Source organism: Sinohyriopsis cumingii, chromosome 16, assembly GCF_028554795.1.
Source record: "Sinohyriopsis cumingii isolate HCF-2022 chromosome 16, ASM2855479v2, whole genome shotgun sequence".
Taxonomy (NCBI): domain Eukaryota; kingdom Metazoa; phylum Mollusca; class Bivalvia; order Unionida; family Unionidae; genus Sinohyriopsis; species Sinohyriopsis cumingii.
In genome coordinates this window covers 17,952,497-17,967,930 of record NC_142976.1, presented here as the reverse complement: position 1 = coordinate 17,967,930, position 15,434 = coordinate 17,952,497, and the positions used below count along the sequence as shown (strand labels likewise).

The window sequence follows — 15,434 nt, the reverse complement described above, 5'->3', positions numbered from 1 at the left end:
ACAAATACATTTGAAAAGAAAACTGTGTTACATGTGGATATATCTGTATTTAAAATCTATTTTGTCTTCCTCATCAAGAGCCCCCCCCCCCTTTAAGCTTTTAAGTCCCGTATCAGTACTGATAAAGTTCAAAATGATATGTTACAGAACTTCATTTATCTTCGCAACAACTGCAACGAAACGCACAGATGAGCTAAATTACAAGCCAGTCCTTGATCAAAAACAAAATAATGGTTTGCATAGTATTTGGAAGAGAATTTCATTTTTGTCGGGGGGGGGGATGCTTATTGGTAGCGTGAGGGTTTAAGACTCTCTGAGGCAATACTCTTTAATGGCGCCCCTACTTTATGCCACAGAGAACAGTTGTTATGTCAGCTGCCATCCTCTACAACCCCGCCCCAATCTAAATAGAAGTTTTGTGAAGAGTTGCGCCTTTGCACTAAGGCGAGGTGAAATACTACGAAAATATCATCTGCAGTACAAGCTCTTGACGCCCCTCCCCCTCGCCTGGTAACTTGTGCAATTGCCCATCCCACATCCCTGGGAATGTTTTCTGTTTACATTGACATTGGCATACGATATATGCCTAAAATCTGTAGAAATTATGTTTAACTTTATTGAATTGTTTTCTTTGAATAATGATAGTGTCATCAATGAACTGAGTATCTTTGTTTAGCAAGCTATCATATTTAGACTTCATTTTCTTACTTGATAAGTTTTGTAACATACGTCAAGGAATATAACAATAATTTCATTCCGTGTTGAGAGCAACATCAAAATGAACTTTTCATCATAAGGCATTTTATTGCGAAGAAATGACACCTCATGCAATCACAAGATGAAACACAGGAAGTAAAGTATCATTCCGTAAGTGAGCCAATGATAGGGTTAATTTCAAATGATAGGGTTTATTTTAAATGATAGGGTTCATTTCAAAATGATAGGGTTAATTTCAAATGATAGGGTTTATTTCAAATGATAGAGTTAATTTCAAATGATAGGGTTCATTTCAAATGAAATGGTTCATTTCAAATGATAGGGTTCATTTCAAATGATGGGGTTTATTTCAAATGATAGGGTTCATTTCAAATGATAGGGTTTAGTTCAAATGATAGGGTTGATTTCAAATGATAGGGTTTATTTCAAATGATAGGGTTAATTTCAAATGATAGGGTTGATTTCAAATGATAGGGTTTATTTCAAATGATAGGGTTTATTTCAAATGATAGGGTTAATTTCAAATGATGGTGTCCTGATCTATAAAAAGGCAAGGTAAAGTCTGCAAATAAATGATAAATATAAAATGTTTTAATCGTCTCACTTTAATTACCATCAACGATCTCGCAATATTCTGTAATATTCAGCAAAATCCTTTGTTGTAATTTCTTTCAGTGAAAATTTTTAATGCGATTTCTTCGTCTGAAGGCGCAGCTGATGAACGGTAATCTCCATGTTAGGATTGCCCCAGTTGCAGTTTGCTGCGTAACAACGGCTCTATTGTATTGGACTGTCCTTTTGTAGGAATCACAACTTTTGTTCAGATATTATTAATGACTCTGACGCTAAATATTGAAACGCACTGATCAGTTCATATTTATTTTCAATATGACTGTCGATTATATTGTTTGATTATATCTGCTAAATGTTTTTTCTTTTCTTTATGAAGATATTGTAACGCATAGCGCTGTATATCAGATTAGAGTATACTAGTTCCATTTCAAATATATGATGCATAAACCCGATAATGCTAATAGAATAGCTGATAGACCACATACACATTTTAACAACATCCCCCAACCTGTTATAATCAGTGATGCAGTCTTTACTTGGATCTCATTGCATACGTGATGCAGCTGATTGAGAATTATGTTATCAATCAGGTGTAATTAAATGCTGAGACAAAATATGGCCACCTGGTCACAAAACTAAAAAAAAATTGAAATCATACTCAAATTTTAGCACATTTGATCATCTACAGTTCCCATAGACGTACGATTAGCTGTCCAAATGACTTAAAACTTACTGTCAAATAAACTTCGCGTTAGCTGTCAGATAGACGTATGGTTAGCTCTATGCAAATGTAAGGTCTCTCTTACTTTTTGCACTTCTAAATAATGCTTAGTTTCAGTAATATTCACTGACTCAGACGATGCATTTAAATTTTAGGGTTATGAGCGCCAATTGAAGTCGTGTGCTTAGACCGTTTTAGGAACATAAAGCATTAATTCTGTGTATGTTTCTTACTCCAACACTTAAACAATGTGCGTATAACCATCTATTTTTGAAAGCTATTATCTTTATCATGAGCATGAACCAAGGTTAGTAAAGCCTAAATTAGTAATGTTTTCTCCTAGAATTTTTGTTCTGATACAACCTTTGTCTGCATTTAACTCCTCTGTTGTAGTTATGAAACCAATGTCAGGTTGGGGTTTAATGTCATCGTCACGTGAATTGCCAGTCTCCGAGCGTGCATAGCTTGTACTACCATATTGTGTTACATCGACGTCATTGGTGTTGGTTACAGCGTCTAAATCGGCCTTTGATGTTGACCTTATGCTTGAATCCGCATTACCTGTTGTGGATTAAAAGTTCAAAACTGAGAATGTCCCATGAATTATTTAGTAGGACTGGTAGATGTGTCATCAGCCAGTTTGTCATTATTTGGTTCTTCTATGTAAACTTAATAACTTAGAACAAAGAAACACTTTATCAATCTAATCTATTTGTATCTGACTGGATGAGAACAATGGTTGGAAGCTGTGTTTCATCGTTACATTCCGTTATCTTTGTAAATGTGGCGAGGCTGTTCATTACGTTTAACAAACGACTCTATCATTGACTTGGTATTCTGATGTTTGCAATTTTCTTAAGAATTTTAAATCCATTTAAAACATTTAAAATATAATGACATGCAAAGTTTCGATTTGACCAAAATTTCATTTAAATAGAAACGCCTATTTTGGAAGAACTAATTATAGTTTCCAGTTTTACAACTGTACCCGAGATTTGATTGCATTGAAACATTTGTGGCAGAAATTTGACTCAAAGAGTCTGTAAAGAGTTTTTACTATTTGTCAGTACATCGTTGAGATTTACTACCAGTCTCTCCTCCCTCCCCCATTTGTAAGACTTAATTTTAGATTCTAAATGTCAATTGGCCTTTGCATGACCAGTCATTCTCTTTATAAATTCCTTTTTACTAGATTCAACAGTTGACACGAAAGGGATTTCTCCCGTTTCACCCGAAACCATTGTGTCTATTAAACCTTAAGGTACCGTAGAAATAGGGCTCTAAATGCATTAAAGACTCATGTAAGATTGTGAAACTTCCAATGTGGAAATAAATACATGTATATGACGTGCATTTACAGCCAAATATATATTGGAAGTTCATATAATGAACCTTTAATATCCGTATGGCTTTATTCCAGATCATCGTTTAATCAGAACTATATGTCACCAACTCCCCAAAGATTGCGAAGGGAGGTGTATAAAAGTCCCAAATGTGACTGAACTTCTACAAAAAAATAGACGCTTCAGTTTACTTGGCTAAATAGAGCACTGAATACAGGTCAAGATCTGTACAACATGTTTTTATCCAGATCTATTTTTATACAGAAGAGTTCATTTTAAGGCAAAACGTGCCTCTTTCTTTTAATGCGAATTTGTTAACTCTAACTCCCATTTATTCGAATGTTTTCTTGTTTCTCAAGGAATTCCAAAAACTGTCAGTTCAAATTCCAGAGATCAATCTGAAATCATCCTAAAACTTTATTTCGAGTTTGAAATTTGCATGGAACAGATAATCACATCATCGATGAAAATCGATTTAGATATGATGGTTTAAAATCGACTTGCCAATGACAATTAGGACGTCTGTGAAAATTGATTTATGCACGAGTATTGAAGATATATTTGCAAACGAAAATTAAATCTGTAAAAATTGATTCAGCCATGATGATTTAAGACCGGTTTACCAGTTACACTTACGACATCTGTGAAAATCAATTTATATATGATAATTTAAGATAGGTTTGCAAATGACAATTAGGACATCTTTGAAATCTATTTTAGACATGATGTTTTAAGATTGGTTAGTCAATGGCAATTGCAACATATGTGAAAGTATATACAAACATGCTGATTTAAGATCGACCTGCCAGTAACAAAGTTTAAAATATGCAACCAAAATTCTTAAAAAGCCAGAGTCCCAAAAACCATACTTCCGTTAACCTTTACAACACATCGGATTTGTACAGATTAAGACCATTATAAGTGTCAATTATGTAATAACCACTGCAAATTTAAGAAAAGAAAAGAAAGGTTGCAAAAATACAGACTTGGTATTCTTTATATTTTATATACTTCAGAAGACGTCAAAATTTCTTGCGCAGCGGTCTTGACCCAATCGTACTGTCAACTACGCTAACGAGGCATACTTTTGAAGGGACTACCAATTTATCTGCTTTATATGGGCGTATCTGTCTTTACAAACACCGAGCATCAATGACAAATTGAAATACAAAAGCGTAAAGTAAATAGGTTGGAGATTTTAACTAACCTTAACAGACATTCAACCATTTTGTTATGATGTTACTCAACCATGAATATTTCATTTTCGGACAAACCTAACTGCATTACATTAAATTACAGAGAAAACAAAACCAATAATTTTTTCTTCTATTTAACTGTTTCTGGTGGACATTTCTGATTTTTAAAATAAAATGAAAATTTACATTATTTCAGATGGAAAATGTAATAATTGTTATCAAAACGTAAATAAAATATAGTGTAGAGATGCTGTATCTTCGACCATAGACTGAATATACCTACCCGCTTGCTTGCACACACACACAAACACACACACACACACCTACTGATTTTAAAAAATGAAAACCACAAATCAGATAAAAGATACACTGAACTTAGTTCATTTATTGGTTTATAAGTTCAAACCTGATTAAGCCCAGAGTTGTAAAAGACGACCTTGATCGCCGGCCATTTCCAGTTCCTGGACAAGTCCATTGCTAGTAAAGAGGTGGATGTACAACTACACATATATGTACATAGAAGCTAAATACTCCATCGTCTGCGTCCGACATTTACAATGTCGAATCAAGCAAAGGAAAAGACTGACAACTACAAAAAAGTGGCTTTCACGTGGATTTAAGAAGCGGTGTAATTTCTATGTTCGTGTGTGCAAAAGGATATTGTTGTTGTTGTTGTTGTTCTAGGGTTTAACGCCATTTTTCAGCACAAGATAGGCTATATATGGCGGCTAGTATAACTGGTGGAGGAAGAACCCTGGAAAACCCAGGGAAGAACCACCGACCCACGAGAAGCTACTGGCAGGCTTTCCCACGTACCCACGCTAGCCGAGCTTTGGACTCGAACCCACGCAGACAGAGGTGAGATGGCAGTGATCCGGAACGGTGAGCGCTTTAGACCACTCGGCCACTCGGCGCCCCCAAAAGGATATAACTCTAAGCTCTCAGCATTATGGTAATTTACGGAATTATCCGGCAGTTACCGAATATGACGAAATACGTCACTCTTTTATCTGATAGACAGACTCGTCCATGACCGCTCCAGTGGCCAAGTGGTTAGAGCGTCCGCCTCGGATGCGGGAGGTCGCGGGTTCGAACCCCGGCCAAGTCATACCAAAGACTTATAAAAATAGTACTAACAGCTGCCTCGTTATGTGCTCAGCATTTAGAGGCTAGTGTTAGGACTGGTCGGCCTGTTTCAGGATAATGTGACTGGGTGTGACATCATGCTACATGTCTGCGGCACGATGCATCAGTGCTAGACATCACTATAAGCGGCCATACTGCAGACATCGTAGCAATATGACTTTAGCAAAATGTTAAAGTTACGTTAAATATCCAAATCACACACACACACACACACACACACAGACTAGTCCATGGTGTACGCAATGTGGCGCCGTGATAGCACGGAAAAGTCCGTTAAGCATGAAAGGCGCAGAGGATGCCAGTGTTAGGGCCAACCTGGTCACAGTCAAGTTAGAACTTATAAATCAATAAATGAATTGACTAAGTTCCATGCACTTTTTATCACATTAAAGATTTCCGCTATTGAAATTGGCAGGGGGTACAAACAAACGGGGAGGTATATTCAGACTATACATGTTTAATACAATTATTGGGTACCATGTATGTTATGAAAACGTTTCTTGGAATTACTGGGTATTGTGTACGTCATGAAGATGTTCAGCGAGCGAAATCTGAAGTACGTCCAATCTACATCGGTTGTCGGAACTTCCTTCATCTTTCTAGTTGCATTTTTGAAAAGGTGTAGTAGGCTTACAAGTACTGCAAACATTTAACCTACCGATGCATCTTGGGATATATCCAAACCAACGTCCATTATTGCAGGTCACTTCTGTGGATGTTTCTTCCAAATTATAATCATACCCATAAGCATAACCGTCGTCATCATCCACTGGACAAGAAATCCTTATTGTGTCGCCACTCCGGTACACTGCCTTGACCGGTTCGTCTTTGTATAGAAACTTCTTTAGATCATTCAATACGCATTCGGCTGAAATAAGAATTGATACATTTTAACTCAAACTTAATAATTTTCAGCTATGATATGTGCAATTTCAAACATGTACTTTAACATAGGAATAGGATGTTATGTGTTTATTTCGGAAATTAGTTGAGACCGCGTGCATGCAATTTTATAGATGTCTATAAACAATTAAATCATGAGATTGAAGTACAGTATGCCATATTAAGTGTTATTAGTCTATTAGTGTTCTATTGCCCTTTTATGATATATGCATATTATCTAGATAAATTGGAAAATATACTTGCTATATTAAGATGTTGCGACAAATATGTACATTGAAGTTTAGTTAAATTTCTGCATTAGCGCCATATTTGCTACAACACAAAAGGAAAGCTCATATGCGTTTAAATTTGGTGCAAGACATTGTCAAGGACTCAGATATAATCTAGATTGTGCACTAATTCAGCAGGATGCAAGTTATATGAAACAAGTGAATGCAGGTAGATATACGGAGCGAACTCAACACAATTTACCCTGCAAGCTAGGAGCTGGCTTTCCTGGAATTATTTACTTTCAGCACCATACGTCATTCAACTTCAACCTAAAACATAAACATTGTTTATTTATACGTCAAGTTCTTTCAACTTCTTCTATGCTGATTTTGGCATTCGGTCATTCATGGTGGAGGAGACCAATGACTTTAGCCAAGCAATCGCAATACAGCTTCCTTATCCAGATCTCATCCAGCAGAGGGCCTCTCACACGCTGTTATGTATTTAATAGCTGAAGTTACCTTAGAAATTGTGACTGAAACTGAGCAGACTGGTGAGTCCTTACCTCCGCATCCAACTACCTCATCTGAATTATCCAAACAATCCGGAAACCCGTCACACTGGTCTGTAACATCAATACATTTCCCATTTCTACACTGAAACTCCTGGTCAGAACAGGAAGTAGCTGCAAGTGAATAAATTCTTTAGCATGATTGCACATTTGATTCAAAATTTATGAACAGAGCTAATCAGCTAATAATTCCCACAATGTCTTAACCAAAATTTGAAATTATTCAGCTAGTTTTAAAACAATGATATGGATTGGCCATTAAGATATAGCTTATTACTTGACATGAAATGATTTTGCTAACTTATCCTAATATTTGTACCCAGTGGCGTCGCTAGGGAGGTGCGGGGGTGCGGACCGCACCGGGTGACACCATCTCAGAGATGTGACACCAAAATGAAAAATTGCAAATTTTACAGAGCACACTGCTCGGTCTGGTCGGATTTCATAAGCGGTTAACCGATCATAGTTGAATACATGACTAGCAGGCACAGCAGTGGCGTCGCTAGGGGGATGCGGAGGGTGCGGACTGCACCGGGTGACACCATCAGAGGGGGTGACACCAAAATGACATACTAAGGCTTCTGTATGGTCTGTTACGGAAGGAGGACCATGGGGGTGACACAATGATCTACCGCACTGGGTGACACCAACCCGAGTGACGCCACTGGCAGTACCTGATTTTCTTTTGTAGCGTAATGGTGTAATTTTATACATATATAATAATTAATTTCCTTTTAAGCGTAGTAATGTGATTGTTCACATTCGTCATACAAGAATTTCATTTCGTAGCGTAATGATGCGGTTTTATACATATATAACATCAAGCACTTGAGATGAAATTTCCATATGCTGCGTAGACAAAGTTAAGTAATGATAAAAGTGCACCATGAAACACGATGAAGTCCGCGAAAATACCAGAAAAATGTTATAAATGTTTGATGCAACCCACTGCTACTGCGCAAAAAAAAAACTGTTGAAGAAACTGTAATTATTTTATTGCTTTAGAAAAGAAAACCCAACACGGGGGACAATAGTTTAACCTTTTAAAATTAAGGGTTGCGGACTCGGTTTTACACCGCCAGTACGATTATACAGCGATTGGTTGAAAATGATAATCATTCCACTGTGTTGGGCCGATTTACTTCTCTTTTGGGGAGAAATACACAGACAGAGAACACTAAAACACTCAAACAATCAGATGGATAGTTAGGTTAATATTCTACTGAAAAAGGTTCTAATCAAAAGTTTCGTACCTTACAATGGGTTTTGGTTTCTAAAGGAAAAGATTTTCCTAGATTTTCCTCACTGAAAATGCTAGTTTATTAAATTCAAAAAGACCTTGTCTGACTTACGTGTCGTGAACAAAACCTTTAATTCCCTTTATTTAGGTGTATGGTTGATGGATTTAATTTGGGTTGGAGGGCATGCATCTTGGCCTTACTTCAGTTATGTATCTGTCATAAGACTGTTAGCTCCGTTTGTTGGTTTTCACTTGCCGGTGTCCGACCTAAACTGGCAAGCCAGTATCATAGGTCTGTAACAAACACGTCTTTGTCTCTCCATTAATTAGTCAGTTACGTCATTCGCACAACAGTATTAAACGTAATTTCAATTGTATATATTTTGGACACTTCTCCTTAAGCCCCATTGATTGATAACTTTACATCAACCCGATCATCATGGAAGAAAAAAAAGATTCCATACTTTCACTAAAGATGCAAGATGATACTTTTCTTCGCCCTCGGAAGTGTAAGGTAATTGTTAGCGAATTTCACATTCGGACCACCTCGACTATTTCTGCGAAACAAAAATATTTCTTGAACGTATATCAACGCAGTCAATGATAGAAAAAATTGCTCGTTTTCTTAGATGGAAATTTCGTTGCAAAAATAAAACAAATGAGAAATTGCTGATGAACGAAACAGATCTATGCATGCGCAACGCTTGGTCAATCCATGCTTCTTAAATAGTTGATGATGTCTGGATGGCAGCTATCGACAGACATTCGAGTCACGATGAGTAGAACTGACTTCGACGTTGCGAACACGAATTTCAGATCACAGTCAAAACACCTCGCAGAGAAGAAACTGCAATCGATTCGGACCAACACCTCTATTTCTACTACAGTAGAACTGACTGAAAAGTTTCTGATTAAAACAACTCGATGGTTGTCGGAATGTTTTATAGTGGCACATATCTATTTTTACCGTCTTGGTCAGTCTTTGTTTTGTAGATAGCCGATGTGACCTGAATGGCAACTAATGGCAGCATTCGCACTTTCGAGGTCAATCCTACGGATCATACCTCAAATGTATGTTGAGAATTTCCATTTGGATCACCTTGGCTATTTACGAAACAAGGTTTCACCGATAGGTGTAGACAGAACGAACTTCGTTTTTCATTTGTATCCTCTCGGTCAGTCCCACTCTCGATACAAATGCAGAAATAGCCAGGGTAGTCCTACTAGATTATGTTTATTTCTTGCTGAGAAATTTCTGGCGAACAAAATGTATGATTCGTTTTTAAATTCCTACACCGATATGCATTCGAAACAATTGTAGTCTCTCAGAAATAGCCGATGTAGATGCGAATGCAGTTGTCAGTAATCTGATCAGAACATGACTCGACCATTTCTGACACGTCGTGATATACCCTATTAAGTATTTGTAGAATTATAATTATACATGCACATGATGAGTTGGTGGTCTCCTGCAGTGGAATGCACAGCGTATTTTCCGACGTCAAAGGCCGGCAGTGTTCCGATTGTGACTTGGTTCCTTCCGCTGCATTATTGTGCCATGTGATCAAATTTAGTTCCGAATACTGTTCTCACTGACAGCTATTTACATCCGATATTTCTATTTCGATCTGAGGATAAGGGTCGATGATATTCCATTTAAGCAGCGATCGGCATACTTTCATGGCATGATCTCTAACATTGACAGAGAAATTTCCAATGATCACTTCCTGAACTAAAACAGGTAAACTAGGGAGAAAAGAAGAAATAATCTAAAACTATTTTCCTTTTTTAATTATGTGTGATTCCTTTATTACACTGTACAAGTTGATACTGTCAACTCTAGCAAAATCGTTATTCCTTAATTTATTAATTGCTAAAGTTAGTACAATTTTGTATTATTTCCAGTTCATTTCTCGAGTAGTTGGAAGGAGCTTTCGACCAGACATCTGCTTTAGATAACGTGTTGTTTCCTGAATACAACATACAAAATACTTTCAGTCACTGTATATGAAGGTAGGATAGAGATATCCTAACAATCTCTCCATTGTGCATGATGCAAATGCCCACAGTTTGACCTAATATTTGTCTCTGTTTCAGACGCACCTACTCTCTGTGGAGAAGACCCTCCAGATAATAGCCTTGTTTAAGTTAACTCCCCTGGATTAATTTCTAATAACTCTCAACTATCTCCCTCTAAATTTTATTTTACGGAAGCAGCACATTTGTCGGATTTATTTTCTTCTCTTACCTAACTGCAACTCTCGCGTTATCTTGGTACATTTGTGTTGATAGTCTTAATTTTATGTTTGATTTGTTGATTAGCTGATCGGTTTGCAAAATGGGTTAGTGACAGGAGGAATAGTTGTTACAAAAGTTTTACATTTTGTGTAATAGCTACGTTCGCAGTGCTGGCACGGTATTACCCATACTATCGGTTACATACGATTGTTGTTGGGGTTTGAGCTGTCGCTTTTGGGATACTCTTTTAGATAGAAACAGGTCGACGAAATCCTGGGGTTGTTCTTTTCTCTGCTAATCTTTATGTAGATTTTGTGGTGATTTTCGTTGGTCGAGCTTGAAACTCTGTTTTTTTTATACGGATAAATTAAAAAGATTCGCCTTGTGACCTCGAACACATGAGGAGCACTCTGTCTCAGACAGAAGCGTTCGATCACTAGCAACTTTTATTTGCACGTTAATTTGCAGTGTGTGTGTGTGTGTGGTTTGGATTTTTAACGCAGCTTTAACAATTTTTCAGTCGTATCGCTACGACGTCCACAGTGTGGGACAGTTTATAGTGATGTCTAGCACTGAGGCATCATGCCGGAGACATGTGGCATGATGTCCTACCCAGTCACATTATCCTGATACCAGGCCGACCAGTCCTAACACTAACCTCTTAATGATGAGCGCCAAGCTAATTTGCAGTGAAGAACATATATTGTAACCATAGTTCCAGCACGCAACTTGTGTGCATTTCATGCTTGTTAGGGTGTGCCAAGAAATTTTTGTAAATGGAATTTCAAATAGGAAAGAAAGAAATTAAAGAAATAAACTTACCCACTAAAACAAGTCCAGAGAGAAATAATATCAACATCATGTTCCTAAGATGTAACATTCTGCATTGTTTCAACTGTGAAAAATCAGACCACTCATGTCACCAAAGTGGCAGGGCCCTTTATATAATATTTCATGCATACGTATTGAGTCAGTGGTACATGCGTAATTCGAACTACAGTGTTATTTTTATCAGGACATAAATACAAGAGATGGTATTCCGATCAAGTATATCCAGCTTGTATCTCTAATTCTAAAAGGATGGTAATTTTTATTGTTGCTTTTGTTCTTATTCTGTTTTGTTTTTTTAATTATGAACGGCGCTTTCAAACAAATCTCGGTAGTAAAAAGGTTGCTTGTTTTGTTGAACATTGAACCTTGGGAGTAATAGGATCGCATTTCGTTACTGAGTTGAATTAGTCTTTTCCGTTATACATTGTCTAGATACTAATAAACACAAGCTCAGGATTTTTTCCCAACCATGTGTATCTTATTCGGAATGTATATAGTATTCTAAGTTCATACGCATTAATCTACATTAAGGTTAACAGTTATTATATCTACCGCAGTGCACTTCCTCCATTTTCCTCCTCCCGATCCTCTTTGTATTCATCGTCGTTGTAGCAATTATCATCTACATTAGAACCATCATCGTTGTCCTCGTCTTCGTGGGAGTCATCATTGCTTCCTTAGTCACCCGCTTTTCCCTATCTCTCAATTTTTAAACAAATTATGAAGAAAACAATAAAGCGAAAATCCGGATCATACATCATATGCAAACTCGTTTTATGCCAGTGCTATTGAAATGAATATGTTCTTTAAGGATTTTTATGTAAATCTCTCTCTCTCTCTCTCTCTCTCTCTCTGTTTATAGATGTTCGTTGTGCACAAATGTTATACAGACACATCCATGTAGTTCGTACATTAAATTATATGAACAGTTTCATCAGAGCAAACTCTGATCACTTGAGTGCCTCGTAGATATACATGCATTTCCTTTTTACAACAATTCGTGTGATGTATGGCATCAAAAGCATCTTTTATAATACTGTCAAATTCGGATGTTAAAAAAAGGCTTCTTGTTTACCTTATTCTTAAAATTACTTGAATCTAGGATTCCTAAAAGATTGTTTACCTACTCTTAAATTTGTCTGCATCGAGGACTCCTACATTTTTTTAATTTCATTTTCTTTAATTTAACATAATTACTCATGTGGCAAAATATTATATTATGGCTTAATTACTTATAATCGTATGCATTGTATTCCTACTACCCCTCTCCCCCTCGCCGTCAAAATCGTCGTTTTCGTCACTATCACCATACTTCGGCATCCTCCTTCTCGTCATTGTCATCATCATCTGTGTCATGGTCATCATTCTCGTCATCTCTAGCCATATCATATGTTTTTTCAATTTATTATAACATTAGAAATGAGAAAAATGTGGGTCAAATGTAATAGTTTAACTCACTTGGCATTTACACCTCTCTCTCTCTCTCTCTCTCTCTCACACACACACACACACACACACACACGCACACACACAGATATCCTGTGTCCTATTGGTGATCTAACCAATAGATCTGACGATCTAGTCCGATGTGCAGGTTCGAACCCCGGCCGAGTCACATCAAGGGCTTATAAAAATGGTATTAGAAGCTGTCTCGTTCGGCGCTCAGCATTAAGAGGTTAGAGTTAGGACTGGTCGTCCTGGTGTCAGAATAATGTGAGTGAATGGGACATCATGCTACATGTTAGCTGTGTCACACTACAGACATCGTAGCGAAAAAATCTAAATCACACACACACACACATTTCACTATTTCAAACACCATCAAAATGTCAGGCACGGTCAGTATATCAAAGTCAAAAATATAAACACAGATAAGAGCTCCAAATTAGAACAATTATACAGCTTTTATAAATTCATTTATAATTTCACTTCAACTTAATTCGATTAGAAACCAATAGGCATCTTACGGAAGATTTTGAAGTAGTACTTTATGTTATTCACCAAACTGACGCATAATGACGGCAACCAATCGCTCAATACTCATGCTGGCTGGCGTAGATCAGAATGTCAAGTCCGGTCACCATGTCGAATTTAAGAGTTGACATTAAGCAGAGAAAGAGGAAAATATCACTTGTTAAAATTAAAGCAAAAATTCCTGTTTTACAATAGTTTCTTTACTGCTTCCTCCAATAATCTTAACTTCAACTTAGATGACTTTGTTTTAAAGATTCACTCTGTAAAAGCCAACTTGCACGTGCTAGGATTGGGAATCAAACTGTGTATAGTAGTTGTGCTAAGCTTTAGGGCTTCTGTGTTTCATCATTCAGTATAAATGATCTAAAATTACACCAAAAAAAACTCTTGAAATTGATCTAAAGCCGTCGGACATTCGAAAGCTAGATCATGTATGTAAGAGTTTAACGGCAAAAAAAAGAAAATCTTGTCTATATGGTTCTGATTAAAAATTAGGCAGTGAAAACATGCAAAACTGAAATTAAACAAGTTGAAAAGTCCAAAGAAATTAGGAACTGATTTGGACATCGTTTCCTGATTCGTAGAAAACATCTCACCTAAACAAGTTGTTAGGTCTCACTCGCCATTAAAGGAAAGATGATTTATTACCTCAGAAAAAATCCGCTATATGACAGATTGAGTCCTAGTTTAAATATCCGCCATATGACATATTCAGTCCTAGTTTAAATGTCCGCCATATGAAAGACTGAGTCCTAGTTTAAATATCATCCATATGACAGATTCAGTCCTAGTTTAAATATCCGCTATAGGACAGACTGAGTCCTAGTTTAAATGTCCGCCATATGACAGACTGAGTCCTAGTTTAAAAATCCGCCATATGGCAGATTGAGTCCTAGTTTAAATATCTGCTATATGACAGACTGAGTCCTAGTTAAAATGTCCGCCATATGACAGACTGAGTCCTAGTTTAAATGTCTGCCATATGACAGACTGAGTCCAAGTTTAAATATCCGCCATATGACAGATTGAGTCCTTGTTTAAATATCCGCTATATGACAGACCGAGTCCGAGTTTAAATGTCCGCTATATGACAGACTGAGTCCTAGTTTAAATGTCCGCCATTTAATTGATCGAGTGCTAGTTTAAACGTCAGCCATATGATTATTGACTCCTAGATTTCCAAACTGGGTAAAATAATTTTTTTAACTAAAATGTGCTACGTTCTATACCTACAAAAATTGAATCTTGTGTTAACTTATTCGTAGTTTAAAATTTTTATTTAATGTTTTGCATTTTGGAATTGGACTGATTTGTTTCATATACATACAATTTCATAATTCCTTGAATTCTCAATTTGATTTTTTTTTTACAATTCAGTTGTGTGGCAAGTCATGACAAACTATATAACCTCGATTTGGATTATTCGTATTATTTTGTCCTATTGTGCTGAGACAAAGTGCTTTCTTTTCATAACTATGACAGTGCTGATGTATGCTGTGTAATGTCTGACACCTTACCTCTACTGTCTAAAGTATGTTTACTCCAATGAACGTGCGCAAATCAAAATGGGTCAGCATGCGGACTGTCCTGTTTGTGATCTTAGAAGTTGTTATTTATCTTTTACCAATAAAGTGAATAACAAGAAAATTTTCTTTATTGCATGTAGTCTGGTTAGATTAACCAGTGCATTGGAAAGTCTGGGGTAGAAGTGTTGAAATATCGAACAACGCAATAGCCACTGAGTCAACGTCGACGGAACTCTGAATTATAT

At 36.8% G+C, this 15,434-nt stretch overlaps 1 protein-coding gene across 1 annotated transcript in view; it reads right to left on the bottom strand.

The window, feature by feature from the left end:
- LOC149780008 (coagulation factor XIII B chain-like) overlaps positions 1-11,830 on the bottom strand; it is a 39,060-nt gene extending 27,230 nt beyond the window's left edge. Inside the window, exons 1-4 of the mRNA XM_089936731.1 lie at positions 11,681-11,830; positions 7,375-7,494; positions 6,355-6,564; positions 2,375-2,572 (exon numbers count right to left, since the gene is read on the bottom strand). Of these exons, the coding sequence (XP_089792857.1) occupies positions 2,375-2,572; positions 6,355-6,564; positions 7,375-7,494; positions 11,681-11,738 (586 nt within the window). The 5' untranslated portion in view covers positions 11,739-11,830. The remainder of the gene's footprint in view (positions 1-2,374; positions 2,573-6,354; positions 6,565-7,374; positions 7,495-11,680) is intronic.
- Positions 11,831-15,434: the final 3,604 nt, after the last annotated feature.